This window comes from Phyllobates terribilis, unplaced genomic scaffold (assembly GCF_046119375.1).
Source record: "Phyllobates terribilis strain yellow unplaced genomic scaffold, ASM4611937v1 Scaffold_2__4_contigs__length_985480577, whole genome shotgun sequence".
Taxonomy (NCBI): Eukaryota; Metazoa; Chordata; class Amphibia; order Anura; family Dendrobatidae; genus Phyllobates; species Phyllobates terribilis.
In genome coordinates this window covers 324,114,675-324,136,314 of record NW_027362762.1, presented here as the reverse complement: position 1 = coordinate 324,136,314, position 21,640 = coordinate 324,114,675, and the positions used below count along the sequence as shown (strand labels likewise).

Below are 21,640 nucleotides of genomic sequence, written 5' to 3'. Positions count from 1 at the left end.
CCCCCTGAGGCTATACCCCTCCCGTTGGGGGTTATACTACCTAAGCTGCACACACATCACCAGCCTCAGTGGACCCTGCTGCAGCGGCGGCCTTTTGACCGCAATTCAACGGGTGGCGTAGTCGACACAAAAGAACATCTAGTAACATCATAAGGACTGCCACACACTGAGCTTGACACCCTGGGCACGGACCGGGTCACAGCCACTCGGAGACTACAACCCCCATCTGATCCGGCTCCGGGTATCCCTAACAGCACTGGCCCAGGGGGCGCGTCACATACACTACTCACAAAAAGTTAGGGATATTTGGCTTTCTGGTGAAATTTCAGGATGATCCTAAAATGCACTCTAACTTTTTCAGGTGAATTTAATGTGACTTCACTTTTGAATACCAATGTCCGACTGTTCAATATTTCAGTACTTTTTACACAATTTGCTGTTCTCTAACAAGGAGCTTAATGGCAAAATTCACAACAGGTCTTTGATCCATAAGTCAATCAATAAATTTCGGGGTTCAATTACAATTCATATTTAAACAGTCATCCTCATCATGCTGTTCACATTTTGATATCATGAGACCAAGATGACACCTAACACTTGATCAACAGTACCTCACCATTGCGAGGCTTCAAGCAGGATGTTCTAAGATGGAAATGGCCATTGAGATTAGAGTGTCACAGAGTGACAGCAGGTTGCAACAGAGAGACTGGAAGAGTCACAGAAAGGTATAGAAGTGGACGTCCTTTTGCACCCAAGTGTCATGTTGGATCATTCAAAACCGTTTATATCGGCATGGTCTGCGTGCTAGACGACCTGCAAAGGTACCTGACCACACCACCAGGCACAGGAATCATCTACGCTGGACGAGGACCAGTGGGCCTCAGTGGTGTTCACTGATGAAAGTCGATTAACACTGAGCAGAAATTATGGCTGCAAGCGATGTTGGAGATGTCAAGGAGAGCACTATGCATCAGCCACTGTTGTCACCAGAAGAGCCTTTGGTGGTGGTGTAGCACCCCGAGGGCTCGGTTGCTACAGAGGTATTGCATCTCATCCAGATGTGCGATATCTCACTCTCAGGTAAGGATGGAGTGTGGATCAGGACCCCGACACCTGCATGCATTACACCACATTTCCGGGGGGCATGGGCGACCGATATGCTCCAGGCAGAGCACGACAGTCCCTATCCCTGGCTGGAGTGGGGGGAGGGAACACCTAGGAAGGGGGAACCCTGTAGTGCAGGAGCAGGGAGGAAGTAGTTCCTGGGTGCACCTAGAGGGAGGTATATAAGGTGGGCACCATCATAGATCAGTGTTGAGTCTGAGGAGAAGTGACCTGGAGCAGAGGCTCTGTATGAGCTCTGCTCCAGAGGCGGGCCTAGTAACTGAGGCCCAAGCCTGGAGAGAAAGAGGAAGGAAGAGGAGCGGAGAAGGCTCCAGGAACTAGGAACGAAGGCACCTCAGGGGTGTGGACCGGCTGGTAGCCACCACACGCCCGAATCTGCCTGCGTGGAGGGGTCAGGCCAAAGGGGGAGACCGGTCCCCGAAACTAGTGGAGGCGGGGAACTACCCTCAGCTAGAAACCGGAGGCTGTGACATTTTACGTGGCGCAGCCCCTCGCTACACCCGCTAGGAAGGCACCATATAGGGTCAGGGAAATAGAGGCCAACGTTTACCCGCCAAGGCCCGAGGCAGCTGGACAGAAGCGTGGTCACTGGTGGGGTATGACAGGCCAGAGGAAGGACACACAAAGGGGGTCCTGTGAAGCGCTCCAAAGTTATCTGGGAGTTGGCCGAGCCCCTTACCTGGTGAGCACAGTGCGACGCGGGACGTTATGACCAGCTGAAGTAACTTGGATAAAGAACTGTGAGTAAAGATCCTGAGCTGCATTACAGAGACTCTGAGTCATTACTCCCGCGCACCATCACTCCCAACATCCCCACTTGCTGCCCTGAGGCTATACTCCGCCCGTGGGGAGTTATACTACACTCTGCTGCGCCCACGACACCAGCCTCAGCGGTCTGCACTGCAGCGCCGGTTCACTCTGACCGCAATCCACGGGTGGCGTAGTCGGACATTCAGAACGAATAGACTATCCCCTCTGGTTTGACCGCCCGGGGCACGGACCGGGTCGCCGCCACGAAGACTACAACCCCCAGCATCTCACTGAGGCCCGGCTCCGGGTATTCCCCTACAACTCCCGCGCACCATCACTCCCAACATCCCCACTTGCTGCCCTGAGGCTATACTCCGCCCGTGGGGAGTTATACTACACTCTGCTGCGCCCACGACACCAGCCTCAGCGGTCTGCACTGCAGCGGCGGTTCACTCTGACCGCAATCCACGGGTGCCGTAGTCGGACATTCAGAACGAATAGACTATCCCCTCTGGTTTGACCGCCCTGGGCACGGACCGGGTCGCCGCCACGAAGACTACAACCCCCAGCGTCTCACTGAGGCCCGGCTCCGGGTATTCCCCTACAACTCCAGCGCACCATCACTCCCCACATCCCCACTTGCTGCCCTGAGGCTATACTCCGCCCGTGGGGAGTTATACTACACTCTGCTGCGCCCACGACACCAGCCTCAGCGGTCTGCACTGCAGCGGCGGTTCACTCTGACCGCAATCCACGGGTGGCGTAGTCAGACATTCAGAACGAATAGACTATCCCCTCTGGTTTGACCGCCCTGGGCACAGACCGGGTCGCCGCCACGAAGACTACAACCCCCAGCATCTCACTGAGGCCCGGCTCCGGGTATTCCCCTACACACACGGCCCAGGGGGCGCGTCAGTGGTGTTACAGTGTGGGCAGAACTGCCCTACTCTTTGTGAATGGGACAGTGAGAAGCCCCTACTACTTGAATAACCTCATTAATCCGGTCATTGTGCCTCTACATGAACAGCACAGGCCTAATTTCATCTTCATGGATGACAATGCTCCAACTCATCGAGGTAGCTTTATTATGAAACGTCTGCTGGAGACTGGGGTACTTCAAATGGAGTGGCCTGCACTTTCTCCGGACCTGAATCCCATAGAAAATCTATGGGATCAGCTGAGTTGCCGTATAGAGGCGCGTAACTCTGTATCCCAGAACCTTAATGGCCTGAGGGCCGTCTTTCAAGAAGAGGAGGATGCCATGCCTCAGTAAACAATAACTTGACTTGTGAACAGCATGAGACATCGCTGTCAAGCAGTAATTGATGCTGAAGGCCACATGACAAGTTATTGAGACATTAAAAAAAAATTTGGGGGCGGGGGCTATACCCATCACTGTTGGCTTTTGTTTCAATAAATTGTTTGAGAGGAGGAAATCACTTATTAGGCTGGGCGTAGTATTTTTTTTTTCACTTAAAAAACTTATTTATTGATTAAATATTTTAAAATTAAATTATAAAATTGTGAAATACAAATATGATTTTAAAGGATAAAGTGCACTGTGCTATGGTTGTGTAAGAGGGTGACCAGGACGATCATGTGCCTCTTCCCTCTTAATGCACATAATGCTGTGTTCTACAGTATGTTTATATATGAGCATTCATATGATCTAATGGCTAATTGGTCACTGATAGGGTCAGTATAGGTTAGTGCGGGTAGACTATTAGCTTAATAGAAGAAGTAGTTCAGAGGTGGGCACTGTAGCACACAGAGTATGCAGTTATGGTTGGAAAAGAGTTAAGGGGTTTAAGAGCTGCTCCAGTGTGGGAGGAGCAGGTTCAGTGAAGAACTGAGACACTTCCTGATTGCAGACAGTTCAGTTGAGTGAGGGACAGTGACTAGTGAGGACGTGTCAGGAGGACACAGGAGAAGGGTGTGTGTGTGTCACAGTCTGGGAGTTTTTGGACAACCTTATCTGGAAGGTGAATCCGAACAGTCTAGACAGCGGGGACAACAGGAACAGATGTACATGGAGAGGTCATTGTGGGAACTACACCTTAAGTGCCAAGGCTGGACAGCCTCATCAGGGAGATGGATCCAAGCAGGTCAGGCAGTGGGACAGAGAATGGAGTTGTGGCACCCTGCTACTACAGGTACCACAGAACCCAAAAGGGTGCATGGACGGACTTCTCCACCAGAGGCCCCCATTACATAACAGACACCTCCACCCTTCCACCTCACACCACCAGAGGGAGCCCTGTTAGGGATATATATACTGCAGGGTGGAGTTAGACAGTCAGTGTGTGCTGGCACAGAGATCAGTGAAGAAGCAGCATGTGAGCTGCTGTGCTGAGGGCCAGCCAGGGCCTAAAGCACGTGCTGAAGCCTTGGGGCCTAGAGCGGGGCCGGAGGCAAGGAGAAGAGTGAGAGGAGTTATGGGGGCAGAGAAGCATCTTAGGCTCACCCCAGAACACAAGCCGGACACCGGGTCCGCGCCTACAGGGTCCTCTACGCCCAGTAGGAATAACCGGTATACCAGGAGGATTCTAAACCCCTGGTCAACTTGAAGCTACAATAATTTAAAGAACTAGGAACCACGAAGGCCCCAGCATCCAGGGATAGTGGTAGCCAGAAGAATGTTCTTACCACCAAGCATGCAGGTGAGGAGAGGGAAAGAGTACAGAAGCTAGGCCTAGTTCCAGGCTGGCCAGAAGCTTCAGAGAGAGAAGAAGAAACAGATCAGGAAGCCTTATACCTGCTCACTGGAGAGAGTCCAGAAGTGCACCCTTCCTATTAAGTACCCTGGACCGTACCTGCCGTCTACACCAGTAAAGGTACTGAAGCGAACCCCCTGTGTGCGTGTCTGTTATTCTTCCCTGGCCCGGCTGGGCCACCTCTCACCTGCATCCCTTCCATCAACACTGCCCGGGGGGCCCGCTCCACCTGTGGGGAGCAGAAACATCCCAGCTGCCATCCCATCACCCCCGGAGGTCTGCAGCAGCGCCTGTATTCATTACCGGGAACCACAGGTGGCGTCACGAGAAAAAACTGTTAACAAAACCCCTTTTAAAGAGTGACCCCAGGGTACGGGCCCGGGAGCCGACTGCCGTGACATCCCCAGAAGGTAAAGGCCCGGGTACCGAGTCCCCCATATCCCCCTGGGCGAGTCAGAGTTACCCAGAGAGCTGGCGCGCTCGGAGTTGTTCTTCATGTCCAAATCGGTGTCTGTGTCTTTCATCGCTGGTAAAGTGCCGCTGTGGTTTTTCTTTGTAGTTTTTTTTTTTTTGGGGGGGGGGGGGGCTATACCCATCACTGTTGTTGGCTTTTGTTTCAATAAATTGTTTGAGAGGAGGAAATCACTTATTAGGCTGGGTGTAGTATTTTTGATACAATCAGGGTTTTATCAGCAGGAGATTACCACTAGAGGACTAGGTCTCATATGCAAGCCATTCCAGCTAATCTATGTAAAGTCACCCCTACCACTGATTGGCAACTTTCTTACATTATACAGTGTACACGGGACACAGCTGCCAAATAGGAGTGTGGGCTATGTTATACAGAGCTCAGCATTGATAGTATTGCTACAACTACAGCAGAAATTCTATCCAAACAGCACCAAGCAGTCGAGTAAGTAACTGGTAGAGTCAAGGTCTCTTCCCGTATATCATGCTGCTCTCAGATTAAATAGCAAAAACCTGCTGACTTATTCGCTTTAAGGAGGGGCCTCAACTAAGTCAAAACAAGAATATTTATTAAGGTATTAGAAAATGAGTTTTCTAAAGGAAACAACATCTTTAATATCCCTTCCTTTCTGACCACATTATGCCATGTGTAAATATGTAGTTCCCAATGCCAAACTGAATTTTTAGAGTCTTCTATCCCATATTTGATACTTACACTATTTCTATAGATATTTTTTAGAACATTACCCTTTTTGTTGTAGGAGAAAGTGCTGCAACTGGATCCATTGCCGGGTGCCTTTTTGGATTGCTGTATGGTATAAACAATGTACCAAAGGGTTTATACCAGGAAATTGAACTAAAAGAAAAGCTCCAGTATCTGGGTGAAAAGCTCTACCAAGTATCTTCAAAAGAAAAGTAAAACTGCTTTTTTCAATATATCCATTCTGAAAGAAAACTAAAAATTTGCATTGTTTTAAGGAGCACGTGTGGGCTTTTTACATTTTCTATGTTCATCTTATATGTAGTTTTTATCTTACTTTGTACTATTTTGGTCAGTTGCAGTCATGCTACCTCAGTTATGTCATATACAAACTGAACCCACTATTGAACTGTATGCATATGGATAAAGATATCTGTTACATGTGCGGTTGTAAATCTTCAGAATATGTAACTTACAATACAAGTTGTTGAATAGCTTATGCATAATTTCTACATACTTATGAATTAAGGTCTCCTGGCTCTGATGCATTTAGTTTGCTTGCATTTTCAGTAGAGTTTAAAGGGAACTGTCAATGATAACAGCCAGCAGCTCACGCATATCCCACCGCTGCCACCAATTTGTCAAGGCACAACACTCCGTCGCCTCCAATCGTCAGGACAGTTGTGCAATTGACTGACGAGTGATGGACGAGGCAGAGGTTGTTTTCACTGCTAGGCCAGTTATTGGGGAACTCACAGTGAGCGTCAAGTATATACACATCCAATTCCCAGGCAAGGTATATATACGGTTGTGCTGAAAAGTTTACATACGCCAGCAGAATTTTTCCTTTCTTGGCCTTGTTTCAGAGAATATGAATTATAACAAAAAAACTTTTTCTCCACTCATGGTTATTGGTTGGGTGAAGCCATTTATTGTCAAACTACTGTGTTTTCTCTTTTTAAATCTTAATGACAACCAAAAACATTCAAATGACCCTGATCAAAAGTTCACATACCCTGGTGATTTTGGCCTGATAACATGCACAGAATTTGACACAAATGGGTTTGAATGGCTACTAAAAGTAACATTCTCACCTGTGACCTGTTTGCTTGTAACAGTGTGTGTGCATAAAAGCTGAGTGAGTTTCTGGGATCCAGACAGACTCTTTTATCCTGCCACTGACATTTCTGGATTGTGAGTCATGGGGAAAGCAAAAAAACTGTCAACAGATTTACGGGAAAAGGTAGTTGAACTGTATAACACAGGAAAGGGATACAAAAAAATATCCAAGGAATTGATAATGTCAGTTAGCAGCGTTCAAACTGTGATTAACAAATGGAAAATCAGGGGCTCTGTAAAAACCAAACCACGGTCAGGTAGATCAACAAACATTTTGGCCACAACTGCCAGGAAAATTGTTCGGGATGCAAAGAAAAACCCACAAATAACATTAACTGAAATTCAGGACTCTGTGAAAACTAGCGGTGTGGCTGTTTCAAGATGCACAATAAGGAGGCACTTGAAGAAAAATGGGCTGCATGGTCGAATCGCCAGAAAAAAACCATTACTGCGCAAATGCCACAAAGTATCTAGCCTACAATACGCCAAAAAGCACAGAGACGAGCCTCAAAACTTCTGGAACAAGGTAATTTGGAGTGATGAGACCAAAATTGAACTTTTTGGCCACAACCATAAATGTTACATTTGGAGAGAGGTCAACAAGGCCTATGATGAAAGGAACACCATTGCTACAGTAAAGCACGGATGTAAAGTATATGCAGCAACCTACTGTCTCCTAATTGATATTTATACACCAGCCCCAATGTCTTCTATGTAATGTATGTACCATCCACACTATTTCCTAAGTAATGTAAATAAACCAGCCCCACTGTCTCCTATGTGATGTATATACACTATCTCCACTGTCTCCTATGTAATGTACAGTATATGCACCATCCCCACTGTTTCCTATGTAATGTATGTACCAACCCCACTGTTTCCTATGTGATGTATATACTCCAGCCCCCATCACATATGAATGTATGCACCAGCTCCACTGTCTCCTACGTAATGTATGCACCAACCCCACTGTCTCCTATGTATTGTATATGCACCAGCCCACTGTCACCTATTTGATGTTTATACACCAACCCCAATGTCTTCTATGTAATGTAGGCACCAGCCCCACTGTCTCCTATGTGATGTATATACACCATCCCCACTGTCTCCAATGTAATGTATATGCACCAGCCCCACTGTTTCCTATGTAATATATATGCACCAGCCTTACGGTCTCCTATTTAATGTATGCACCAGCCTCACTGTCTCCTATTGATGTATACACCAGTTTCAGTGTCTCCTATGTGATGTATATACACCAGCCCCAGTGTTTCCTATGTCATGTATATACACCAGCCACACTGTCTACAATGCAATGTATACACCAGCCCCACTGTCTCTTATGTTATGTAACGTAGAAAAAATATTTCAGCTCACCTGGGTCAGCCTGCTCGGTCCATTTTCTCATGAGGCACGGTGCTCGGATTGTAAAGATCGCCGTCTGGGAGATATTAGGCAGTTATACAGCAACTTGTGAAATTGACTTAAAAAATAGCCTTTATTTTGAAAAAATTAAAAACATGAGACCATAGTGCAAATAAAAGCGTACAGAGGCTCTCTGTACGCTTTTATTTGCATTATGGTCTCATGTTTTTAATTTTTTCAAATAAAGGCTATTTTTTAAGTCAATTTCACGAGTTGCTGGATAACTACCCTTTCATCACTCTTATGTTATGTGTTTACTTCAGCCCCACTATCACCTATGTAATGTATGCACAAGCCCCACTGTCTCCTATGTATTGTATATGCACCAGCCCACTCTGTTCGAGTTGATGTTTAAACACCAGCCCCAATGTCTTCTATGTAACTTATGTACAGTCCCCACTATCTCCTATGTAATGTAAATAAACCAGTGCCATTGTCTTTTATGTGATGTAAAAGCATCAGTCCCATAGTCTCCTATGTGATGTGCACACCAGTCCCACTGTCTCCTATGTAATGTATATGCACCAGCCCCACTGTCTACTATGTGATGTATATTCACCATGCCCACTATCACCTATGTAATGTATGCACCAGCCTCACTATCTCCTATGTAATGTGTTACGCACACGCCCGGGCAGACTAGCGTGAGCGTGATTAGTGATCCCACTGTACCATGAACTGAGGAGTGCCTGGAGGGGCGCAACTAAGTATCAACCCGATTCGACCAAGGTCACACAGCGGCTCAGTCGACTCCGTGAACCAGGGAGGAACCGTGCAGAGGGACCAGGTGCTACTCCAGGTCAGACCCCGGTCACAGCTGTTGACCCACACCGGGGAATGCAGGAACAGGCAGGTTAAACTGGCATATTGACTGGTGGGTACTGGAAGGCACGGCTGGTATGCAGACAGGTGGATATTGACAGGCACAGCTGGTATGCAGACAGGTGGGCACTGGCAGGCACGGCTGGCATGCAGACAGGTGGGCACAGGGAGGCACGGCTGACATGCAGACAGGCGGGTACTGGCAAGTAGGAACGTAGGCAGGATAGGGACCAGTACAGACTGGGATACAGGAACAGAGCCGCAGGTGTGGTAGACAAGTAGAGCGGAGCAAAACCAGCAGATGCGGTGAACTAGCAAAGCAGAGCAAAACCCGCAGATGCGGTGAACAAGCAAAGCAGAGCAAAACCACAGATGCGGTGAACAAGCAAAGCAGAGCAAAACCCGCAGATGCGGTGAACAAGTAGAGCAGAGCAAAACCTGCAGATGCGGTGAACTAGCAAAGCAGAGCAAAACCCGCAGATGCGGTGAACAAGCAAAGCAGAGCAAAACCGCAGATGCGGTGAACAAGCAAAGCACAGCAAAACCGCAGATGCGGTGAACAAGCAAAGCAGAGCAAAACCCGCAGATGCGGTGAACAAGCAAAGCAGAGCAAAACCGGCAGATGCGGTGAACAAGCAAAGCAGAGCAAAACCCGCAGATGCTGTGAATAAGCAGAGCAAAACCACAGATGCGGTGAACAAGCAAAGCAGAGCAAAACCGCAGATGCGGTGAACAAGCAAAGCAGAGCAAAACCGCAGATGCGGTGAACAAGCAAAGCAGAGCAAAACCGCAGATGCGGTGAACAAGCAAGACAGAGCAAAACCGCAGATGCGGTGAACTAGCAAAGCAGAGCACAACCCGCAGATGCGGTGAACAAGCAAAGCAGAGCAAAACCGCAGATGCGGTGAACAAGCAAAGCAGAGCAAAACCCGCAGATGCGGTGAACAAGCAGAGCAGAGCAAAAACCGCAGATGCGGTGAACTAGCAAAGCAGAGTAAAACCCGCAGATGCAATGAACAAGCAAAGCAGAGCAAAACCGCAGGTGCAGTGAGCAAGCAGAGCAAAGCAAAGCCCGCAGATGCGGTAGACAGGACAGGGCTCTGTTCACATGGAACAGACTGGAAAACACAAGAAGATAGCTGGAACACAGGAGTTAGATACAGAGGGAGGGAAGATACAGACATAGAGACAAACAAGTAACGGACTAGGACACTGTTCAGACAGGATCTGAACCAGGAACAAGATACAGGAACGAGCCTGGGAACTCAGCCCCCAGGGTGGCAGAAACTGACTAGAAGTCACAGGCACAGGTAGAGGCCCTGGGTACTAAGCCCCCAGGGTGGCGGACAGACTAGAGTCAGGACAGGACCTGGCAACTCACAGTTGCACAGAACAGACTGTAAGAAAGTGTTGCTCAGGCACCTCCTACTGGGTGGAGGGGGTTTAAGTATCCAGTGACTCACAGCAATAGGCTGGGGACGCAATAGGACTGCGCACACTGTAGCTTTAAGAATCAGAAAGCAACAGTGCCGACGCCCTAAGCCAGCAGACAAGAGACATACAAACAGCAGGTTCTGGAGCAAAAGTGTGCAGCCTGGCCTGAAAGGTAAGATTGCGGTCTTGCATGGTGGGAGATGGTAAGCCCTGCAAGCACGCCGTCAGGGATGTTACATAATGTATGCACAAGCCCCACTGTCTCATATGTAAAGTATATGCACCAGCCCACTGTCTCCTATTTGATGTTTATGCACCAGCTCCAATGTCTCCTATGTAATGTTATGCACCAGCCCCACTGTTTCCTATGTAATGTACAGTATATGCACCGGTCCCACTGTTTCCTCTGTAATGTATGGACCAGCCCCACTGCCTCCTCAGTAATGTATATGCACCAGCCCCACTGTTTCCTATGTAATGTATTCACCAGCCCTACTGTCTATTATGTGAAATATACACCATTCCCACTATCACCTATGTAATGTATGTACCAGCTTCACTGTCTCCTATGTAATATATGCACTCACCCCACTGTCTCCTATTTATTGTATATGCACCAGCCCACTGTCTCCTACTTGATGTTTATACACCAGAACCAATGTCTTCTATATAATGTATTTACCATCCCCACTATCTCTTATGTCATGTATATAAACCAGCACCACTGTCTCCTATATGATGTATATACTCCATCCCCACTGTCTCCTATGTAATGTGTATGCACCAGCCCCCTTGTCTACTATGTGATGTAAACACGAGTGTCAGTGTCTCCTATGTGATGTATATACACCAGCCCCAGAGTTTCCTAAGTCATGTATATACACCAGCCCCACTGTCTTCTTTGTAATGTATCTACCGTCCCCACTATCTCTTATGTAACATATCTAAACCAGCCCCACTGTCTCCTATGTGATGTATATACACCAGTCCCTTAGTATCCTATGTAATGTAGGCACCAGCCCCACTATCTCCTATGTGATGTATATACACCATCCCCACTGTCTACAATGTAATGTATTTGCACCAGCCCCACTGTTTCTTATGTAATGTATATGCACCAGCCCTATGGTCTCCTATTTAATGTATGCACCAGCCCCACCTTCTCCTATGTAATATAAATAAACCAGACCCACTGTATCCTATGTGATGTAAAAACACCATTCCCACTATCACCTATGTAATGTATGCACAAGCCCCACTGTCTCATATGTAAAGTATATGCACCAACCCACTGTTTCCCATTTCATGTTTATATACCAGCCCCAATGTCTTCTACGTAATGTATGTACCGTCCCCACTATCTCCTATGTAATGTATATACACGATCTCCACTGTATTCTATGTAATGTACAGTATATGCACCAGCCCCAATGTCTCCTATGTAATGTTATGCACCAGCCCCACTGTTTCCTATGTAATGTATATGCACCAGTCCCACTATTTCCTCTGTAATGTATGGACCAGCCCCACTGTCTCCTCAGTAATGTATATGCACCAGCCCCACTGTTTCCTATGTAATGTGTTCACCAGCCCTACTGTCTATTATGTGAAATATACACCATTCCCACTATCACCTATGTAATGTATGTACCAGCTTCACTGTCTCCTATGTAATATATGCACTCACCCCACTGTCTCCTATTTATTGTATATGCACCAGCCCACTATCTCCTACTTGATGTTTATACACCAGAACCAATGTCTTCTATATAATGTATTTACCATCCCCACTATCTCTTATGTCATGTATATAAACCAGCACCACTGTCTCCTATATGATGTATATACTCCATCCCCACTGTCTCCTATGTAATGTGTATGCACCAGCCCCCTTGTCTCCTATGTGATGTAAACACGAGTGTCAGTGTCTCCTATGTGATGTATATACACCAGCCCCAGAGTTTCCTAAGTCATGTATATACACCAGCCCCACTGTCTTCTTTGTAATGTATGTACCCTCCCCACTATCTCTTATGTAACATATCTAAACCAGCCCCACTGTCTCCTATGTGATGTATATACACCAGTCCCTTAGTATCCTATGTAATGTAGGCACCAGCCCCACTATCTCCTATGTGATGTATATACACCATCCCCACTGTCTCCAATGTAATGTATTTGCACCAGCCCCACTGTTTCTTATGTAATGTATATGCACCAGCCCTATGGTCTCCTATTTAATGTATGCACCAGCCCCACCTTCTCCTATGTAATATAAATAAACCAGACCCACTGTATCCTATGTGATGTAAAAACACCATTCCCACTATCACCTATGTAATGTATGCACAAGCCCCACTGTCTCATATGTAAAGTATATGCACCAACCCACTGTTTCCTATTTGATGTTTATATACCAGCCCCAATGTCTTCTATGTAATGTATGTACCGTCCCCACTATCTCCTATGTAATGTATATACACTATCTCCACTGTATTCTATGTAATGTACAGTATATGCACCAGCTCCAATGTCTCCTATGTAATGTTATGCACCAGCCCCACTGTTTCCTATGTAATGTATATGCACCAGTCCCACTATTTCCTCTGTAATGTATGCACCAGACCCACTGTCTCCTATGTAATGATTCACCAGCTCCAGTCTACTATGTGATGTATATACACCATTCCCACTATCACCTATGTAATGTATGTTCCAGCTTCACTGTCTCCTATGTATTGTATATGCACCAGCCCACTGTCTCCTATTTGATGTTTATACACCAGACCCAATGTCTTCTGTATAATGTACAGTACAGACCAAAAGTTTGGACACACCTTCTCATTTAAAGATTTTTCTGTATTTTCATAACTATGAAAATTGTACATTCACACTGAAGGCATCAAAACTATGAATTAACACATGTGGAATTATATACTTAACAAAAAAGTGTGAAACAACTGAAAATATGTCTTATATTCTAGGTTCTTCAAAGTAGCCACCTTTTGCTTTGATGACTGCTTTGCACACTCTTGGCATTTTCTTGATGAGCTTCAAGAGGTAGTTACCGGAAATGGTTTTCACTTCACAGGTCTGCCCTGTCAGGTTTAATAAGTGGGATTTCTTGCCTTATAAATGGTGTTGGGACCATCAGTTGTGTTGTGCAGAAGTCAGGTGGATACACAGCTGATAGTCCTACTGAATAGACTGTTAGAATTTGTATTTTGGCAAGAAAAAAGCTGCTAAGTAAATAAAAACGATTTGCCATCATTACTTTAAGAAATGAAGGTCAGTCAGTCCGAAAAATTGGGAAAACGTTGAAAGTGTCCCCAAGTGCAGATGCAAAAACCGTCAAGCGCTACAAAGAAACTTGCTCATATGAGGACCGCCCCAGGAAAGGAAGACCAAGAGTCACCTCTGCTTCTGAGGATAAGTTTATCCGAGTCACCAGCCTCAGAAATCGCAGGTTAACAGCAGCTCAGATTAGAGACCAGGTCAATGCCACGCAGAGTTCTAGCAGCAGACACATCTCTACAACAACTGTTAAGAGGAGACTTTGTGCAGCAGGCCTTCATGGTAAAATAGCTGCTAGGAAACCACTGCTAAGGACAGGCAACAAGCAGAAGAGACTTGTTTGGGCTAAAGAACACAAGGAATGGACATTAGACCAGTGGAAATCTGTGCTTTGGTCTGATGAGTCCAAATTTGAGATCTTTGGTTCCAACCACCGTGCCTTTGTGCGACACAGAAAAGGTGAATGGATGGACTCTACATGCCTGGTTCCCACCGTGAAGCATGGAGGAGGAGGTGTGATGGTGTGGGGGTGCTTTGCTGGTGACACTGTTGGGGATTTATTCAAAATTGAAGGCATACTGAATCAACATGGCTACCACAGCATCTTGCAGCGGCATGCTATTCCATCCGGTTTGCGTTTAGTTGGACCATCATTTATTTTTCAACAGGACAATGACCCCAAACACACCTCCAGGCTGTGTAAGGGCTATTTGACCAAGTAGGAGAGTGATGGGGTGCTATGCCAGATGACCTGGCCTCCACAGTCACCAGACCTGAACCCAATCGAGATGGTTTGGGGTGAGCTGGACCGCAGAGTGAAGGCAAAAGGGCCAACAAGTGCTAAGCATCTCTGGGAACTCCTTCAAGATTGTTGGAAGACCATTTCCGGTGACTACCTCTTGAAGCTCATCAAGAGAATGCCAAGAGTGTGCAAAGCAGTCATCAAAGCAAAATGTGGCTACTTTGAAGAACCTAGAATATAAGACATATTTTCAGTTGTTTCACACTTTTTTGTTAAGTATATAATTCCACATGTGTTAATTCATAGTTTTGATGCCTTCAGTGTGAATGTACAATTTTCATAGTTTTGAAAATACAGAAAAATCTTTAAATGAGAAGGTGTGTCCAAACTTTTGGTCTGTACTGTATGTACCGTCCCCACTATCTCTTATGTCATGTATATAAACCAGCCCCTCTGTCTCCTATATGATGTATATACTCCATCTCCACTGTCTCCTATATAATGTGTATGCACCAGCTCCACTTTCTCCCATATAATATATGCACCAGCCCACTGTCTTCTATGTGATGAATATGTAATAGTGGGGAAGGACGTAGCCTTCCTTTGGCACTGAAGTAGTTAAAGAAAGTGTTCCCGTAGTTAGACCTCTCTGAACTGTTGGTAGACCAAGCTAAGGGGTTAGTTTTAGTGGTCCAGTCAGTAGAGTGGAGGGGGAACTTAGTGCCCTGATCAAGCTTTGAGTGATATAGAGCTTGTTATTGACATAATTCCTTGTGGGCTGCAGTACCTGTAAGCAGCCACAAGATGCCACTGTCCTGGGTGCAGATGTCAGGTTGAGTCTGCTGGCAGTGTTACAGACAGTGATGGCAGCTCACAGAGAGTGGGCACTTTAAGAAAATCCCTGCTTAGTCTCCAGAAGCAGGAAGTGATGTCCAATAAGAGATAGGACAGTGAACCTTACGGGCAGCCTGAATATATAGTGACTGCTAGGGTAGACGGGAGCTCCATACCCTCAGACAGTGGGATCACCAGTGTGGAAGTCTCCCTACGCAAGAGCAAGAGTCCTGTTAACCGGCCGGAGAAACTCATCAGAGGTAGTGAGGGCCCGGGGCACTTCTAGTCTGCAGGAAGCAGAGGAAGATAAATAGGACTCCATGCTAAGACGTGGGGGAGAGATCGGATCCAGGTCACTGTTGGTATTGCAGATGAGTCTCTTGGGCTAGAGATTAGAGTCACAGAGATGATTCACTTAAAGAGGGAACCAGGGCTGAAGATGTTGCCAGCGCCTGTGAGAGAGATAATAACCTGTCGGGCCTTATCCATTATATCTGCCTGTAAATATTGTACATATTCCTCTTCCCCAAGTAAAGTCCAAGTTCTGGTTAAGAACCTCGTGTCCTCTGAATTTATTGCTGCCCTGTTCCCAGAAGAGAAATGCCTGGAGACAGCCGCGATCGGATGGTTTGAAGTAAGTGGAGAGGCCCACATACACAGCCACACATCAGAGGGAGGACACGAATTGTCTGTAGGGTGCCAGAGCGAGAGGGGGCTACAGCTCGCCCACGACTACCTCGCTGAGGCACCTTACAAATACACCAGTGTCAGTGTCTCCTATATGATGTATATACACCAGCCCCAGTGCCTACTATGCAATGTATGCACCAGTCCCACTGTCTTTTATGTTATGTATATACATCAGAACCATTATCACCTATGTAATGTATGCACAAGCCACACTGTCTCATATGTAAAGTATATGCATCAGCCCACTGTCTTTGATTTCATGTTTATACACCAGACACAATGTCTTCGATGTAAGGTATGCACAATCCCTACGGTCTCCCATTTAATGTATGCACTGTCTCCTATGTAATATAAATAAACCAGACCCACTGTCTTCTATGTGATGCAAAAACACCAGTCCCACAGTCTCCTATGTAATGTATGCACCAGCCCCACTGTCTCCTATGTGATGTATATGCACTAGCCTCAATGTCTATTATATAATGTATATGCACCAGCACTACAGTCTCCTATCTAATGTATGCACCAGTCCCAGTGTCTCCTATGTGATGTATATGCACCAGCCCCACTGTCACCCATATAATATATTCACCAACCCCAATGTCTCGTATGTAATGAATATATATGTACCAGCCCCACTGCCTCCTATGTAATGTATACACCAGTCCGAGTGTCTCCTATGTGATGTATATACACCAGCCCCACTGCATCCAATGTAATATATGCACCAACCTCGTATCTCCTATGTAATGTATATGCACCAGCCCCACTGTCTCCTATGTAATGTATGCACCACTCCCACGGTCTAATATGTGATGTATATACACCAGCCCCACTATCACTTATGTAATGTATGCACCAGCCTCACTGTCTCCTATGTAATGTATGCACAAGCCCCACTGTCTCATATGTTAAGTATATGCACCAACCTACTGTCTATTTGATGTTTATGCATCAGCCCTAATGTCATCTATGTAATGTATGTACCATCCCCACTATTTCCTATGTAATGTATATAAACCAGCCCCACTGTCTCCTATGTGATGTATATACACTATTTCCACTGTCTCCTATGTAATGTAGAGTATATGCACCAGCCCCACTGTTTCCTATGTAATGTATATGCACCAGTCCCACTGTCTCCTCTGTAATATATGCACCAGCCCCACTGTCTCCTATGTGATGTACATACTCCAGCCCCCTTTCATCTATGTAATGTATGCAACAGCTTCAGTGTCTCCTTCATAATGTATGCACCAACCCCACTGTCTTCTATGTATTGTATATGCACTATCCCAATGTCACCTATTTGATGTTTATACACCAACCCCAATGTCTTTTATTTAATGTATGTATTGTCCCCACTATCTCATATGTAACATGTATAAACAAGCCCCACTGTCTCCTATGCGATGTATATACACCATCTCCACTGTCTCCAAAGTAATCTATATGCACCTGCCCCACTGTTTCTTATGTAATGTATATGCACCAGCCCTATAGTCTTCTATTTAATATAAATAAACCAGACCCACAGTTGCCTTTGTGATGTAAAAACACCAGTCCCACAGTCTCCTATGTAATGTATGCACCAGCCCCACTGTCTCCTATGTGATGTATATGCACTAGCCTCAATGTCTATTATATAATGTATATGCACCAGCCCTAAGGTCTCCTATCTAATGTATGCACCAGCCCAACTGTCTCCTATGTAATGTATACACCAGCCCCACTGTCTCCTAAGTGATGTATATGCACTAGCCTCAATGTCTATTATATAATGTATATGCACCAGCCCTAAGGTTTCCTATGTAATGAATGCACCAGCCCAACTGTCTCCTATGTAATGTATACACCAGTCCCAATGTCTCCTATGTGATGTATATACACCATTCCCACTATTACCTATGTAATGTATGTACCAGCTTCACTGTCTCCTATGTAATATATGCACCAACCCCACTGTCTCCTATTTATTATATATGCACCAGCCCACTGTATCCTGCTTTATGTTTATGCACCAGACCCGATGTCTTCTATATAATGTATGTACCATCCCCACAATCTCTTATATCATGTATATAAACCAGCCCCACTGTCTCCTATATGATGTATATACTCCATCCCCACTGTCTCCTATGTAATGTGTATGCACCAGCCCCCTTGTCTCCTATGTGATGTAAACACCAGTGTCAGTGTCTCCTATGTGATGTATATACACCAGCCCCAGTGTTTCCTATGTCATGTATATACACCGACCCAGGGCCGGCTCCAGGTTTTTGTGGGCCCTGGGCGAAAGAGTCTCAGTGGGCCCCTTTAACACATAAAACGATTCATGATGCACAGATACCGCCGAGAAATATATATATAGTACAAGGCCAAAGATTTCACCTCTTACATTACATGAGCGATATCTATTGTATATTCTACAATAGCTCAAAAAACGGCGAATCGTTCCATACAGAATACTAGCCCCCATAAAATGCTCCATACAGACTACTGGCCCCCATATAACACTCCATACAGAATACTGGCCCCAATATAACGCTCCATGCAGGCTGTGCCCCCACATAATGCTCCATGCAGGCTGTTCCCCTGTTATAACCCTCCTGTTAGTTTTTTTCTATCTTGTGTCTTGCGGTCACGTGACCATCTGCCTTTATATTCCAACTCCGCCCTTCTGGCTGTGCTGGACTTCAGTGTTGTTTGACTGTTTTGCTAGCCTGGTGCTTCGGTGCCTATCTCTGTCAGTTCGCTTGGTCCTCTGGGACCTCTAGTACATTTTTGTCAGTTTGTCTTTTGTGTTCTACAACAACTTCTGTTTAGGAGGTGTCCCATTTTGTCCAAGTCCTTAGTTCTTTTAGGGACCCCTCCCTTAATTCTATAGGTCTTCGTTCAGACTAGCTAAGGACTAAGGCGGGTCTCTTCACTAGGAACAGGCAGCCCGCTACATCGTAGGGATTCAGCTTAGTCTTACTGTAGGGACCGCTTTCCCCTATCTTTCCTTAGTACATGTTGCAGATCATAACAGTAAGTCCAGCCCAAAAAACTAAAAGGAAAGAAATTCGGGGATCAGTATGGTTTCCGTCCAGGATTTGGCTCAACGCTTGCAGGGATTGTCTCTGGAGGTGGCCGAGCTCCAGCAACACATGAGTAGCTGTTCTGGAGCGCATTTTGTGGAACCCAAGGTAGAACTGCCTGATGTTTTTTATGGTAAACAGCAAGATTTTTTTTCCTTTAAAAATGCTTGTTTGTTATATTTTCATTTGAGACCAAGATCCTCTGGGGATGAATCATAGCGCATTGGTTTTATTATGCCACTTTTGTGCAAAGAACCACAGGGGTGGGCCTTTTCTCTCCAACCTAATGATCCATGTTTAAGGTCTGTTGAAGAATTTTTTTCTGCTATGGGGCTATTATATGACGATCCTGATCGAATCTCATCTGCTGAATCAGAACTTAGACGTTTGAATCAGGGGTCAGATGATGTTGAAAATTATTGCACACACTTCAGGAGATGGGCTTCAGAAGTTAAATGGAATGATTCTGCGCTGAGATGTTTATTTCTTGCTGGTCTGAGTGAAAGGGTTGAGGATTTGCTAATTGCATTCCCTGCACCTGAGACTCTGCAGGAAGCTATGCGGTTAGCTGTTCGTGTGGACAGGAGACTGAGGTCCAGGGTGAATGATGTAAAAACTCCTGTAACGTCAGGTCCTAGTTCCCAGAAAATCTGCTCTGACAGCGTAGAATCAATGGAGGTTGGGGCGATGTCACTCCGCTCTCAGGAAAGAGACCGGAGATTCGCTGAGGGTTTGTGTCTTTATTATGGTAAAGCTGACCATTTGATTAAGTATTGTGAGCATCGTTTAAGTAAAGAGAAAAAAAAGGTCAGTTACGCCCGTATAGCTTGTTTACGCTCTGCAGGAGTATTTCTTTCTGGGAGTACTACTCTGCAGGGAGATTTGATTGAATTTCAGGTATTTGTGGATTGTGGTTCAACACTTAATGTGATTGATAAAAAGTTTTTGGAAAACCTTAAATTGAAATCCAAACATTTGTCATCACTTATTTCTGTGGTTGCAATTGATAACACTCCTTTGAAATGTATTACTCACAAGACTGCTGCATTTCCCCTCACTATCAATGGAGTTCACTAAGAAATTTTGGACTTGGTTGTTTTAGATAAATTTCCCTCTCCAGTTGTTCTAGGATTGCCTTGGTTAAAACTGCACAATCTTTTATTGGACTGGTCTACTAATGTGATTAAGTCTTGGAGTCCGAAGTGCTATGATAAATGTTGTAATAGTCGCATTGCGGCTGTGGAAAAAGGGGAATTACTGGTATCTATTCAAGATTTTTGGAGGGTTTTTTTGGAGGAGGAGTCGCAAATTTTACCTCCTCATAGGGATTATGATTGCGCCATTGAGTTTGTTCCGGGTGCTACTCTTCCCAAAAGTCGCTTGTTTAATCTGACTATCCCTGAAAGAAAGGCTTTGGAGGAGTACATAGAGACTAGCCTGGCTGCTGGTCACATTAGACCTTCTAAGTCGCCTGTGGCAGTTGGATTCTTCTTTGTTAAAAAAAAGGACGGCGGTTTACGTCCATGTCTGGATTTTCGTGAAATTAATAAGATTACCTTACGCAATTCCTACCCATTGCCGTTAATTCCTGACTTGTTTAATCAGTTAGTGGGAGCCAAGTAGTTCTCCAAAATTGATCTCCGGGGGGCATTCAATTTGTTACGAGTGAAGGAGGGTGATGAATGGAAAACTGCTTTTAACACTCCGGTAGGTCATTTTGAGAATCTGGTGATGCCTTTTGGTCTTACCAATGCACCTGCATTTTTTCAGAACCTTATTAATGACATCCTGAGACGTTTGATTGGTAAGAATCTGGTTGTGTATTTGGATGACATTTTGATTTATTCGCCAGATCTGGAGTCCCATTGGCAGAGTGTACGTGAAGTTTTGCGGTTATTCAGTGATAATTCACTCTTTGCTAAGCTGGAGAAATGTGAGTTCGCTGTGCAGAAAATTAGTTTTTTGAGCTACACTGTCTCCAGCGAGGGCTTTGAGATGGACCCTGTGAAAGTTCAGGCTGTGCAGGAATGGCCTAGACCTATTGGTTTGAAATCTATACAGAGATTTTTGGGTTTTGCCAATTATTACAGGAAATTCATTAAGAATTTTTCTGTAATTGTTAAACCTCTAACCGATCTCACCAGGAAAGGTGCGAATACGGGCCAGTGGACTACTGAGGCCACTGAAGCATTTGAGTATCTCAAAGAGAGGTTCAGTTCTGCCCCTATCCTTTTGCAGCCTGATGAGACCAAGCCTTTTTTTGTCGAGGTCGATGCTTCATCGGTGGGGGTCGGAGCAGTTTTGTCTCAGGAGAACAAGGGTGGAGTACATCCTTGTGCCTTCTTTTCGAGGAAATTTTCAGAAACCGAACTGAATTATGATGTTGGAAATCGGGAGTTGCTGGCTATTAAACTTGCGTTTGAACATTGGCGTCATTTTTTGG

The 21,640-nt window shown here is 45.5% G+C and overlaps 2 protein-coding genes across 2 annotated transcripts in view; both read left to right on the top strand.

The window, feature by feature from the left end:
- The window catches only part of ADPRHL1 (ADP-ribosylhydrolase like 1), a 97,579-nt gene extending 91,464 nt beyond the window's left edge, over window positions 1-6,115 (top strand). Inside the window, exon 7 of the mRNA XM_073664415.1 lies at window positions 5,819-6,115. Within this exon, the coding sequence (XP_073520516.1) occupies window positions 5,819-5,976 (158 nt within the window). The 3' untranslated portion in view covers window positions 5,977-6,115. The remainder of the gene's footprint in view (window positions 1-5,818) is intronic.
- A 1,153-nt stretch (window positions 6,116-7,268) lies between these two features.
- The window catches only part of LOC141207501 (uncharacterized), a 66,316-nt gene continuing 51,944 nt past the window's right edge, over window positions 7,269-21,640 (top strand). The window contains exon 1 of the mRNA XM_073664414.1: window positions 7,269-7,402. Within this exon, the coding sequence (XP_073520515.1) occupies window positions 7,287-7,402 (116 nt within the window). The 5' untranslated portion in view covers window positions 7,269-7,286. The remainder of the gene's footprint in view (window positions 7,403-21,640) is intronic.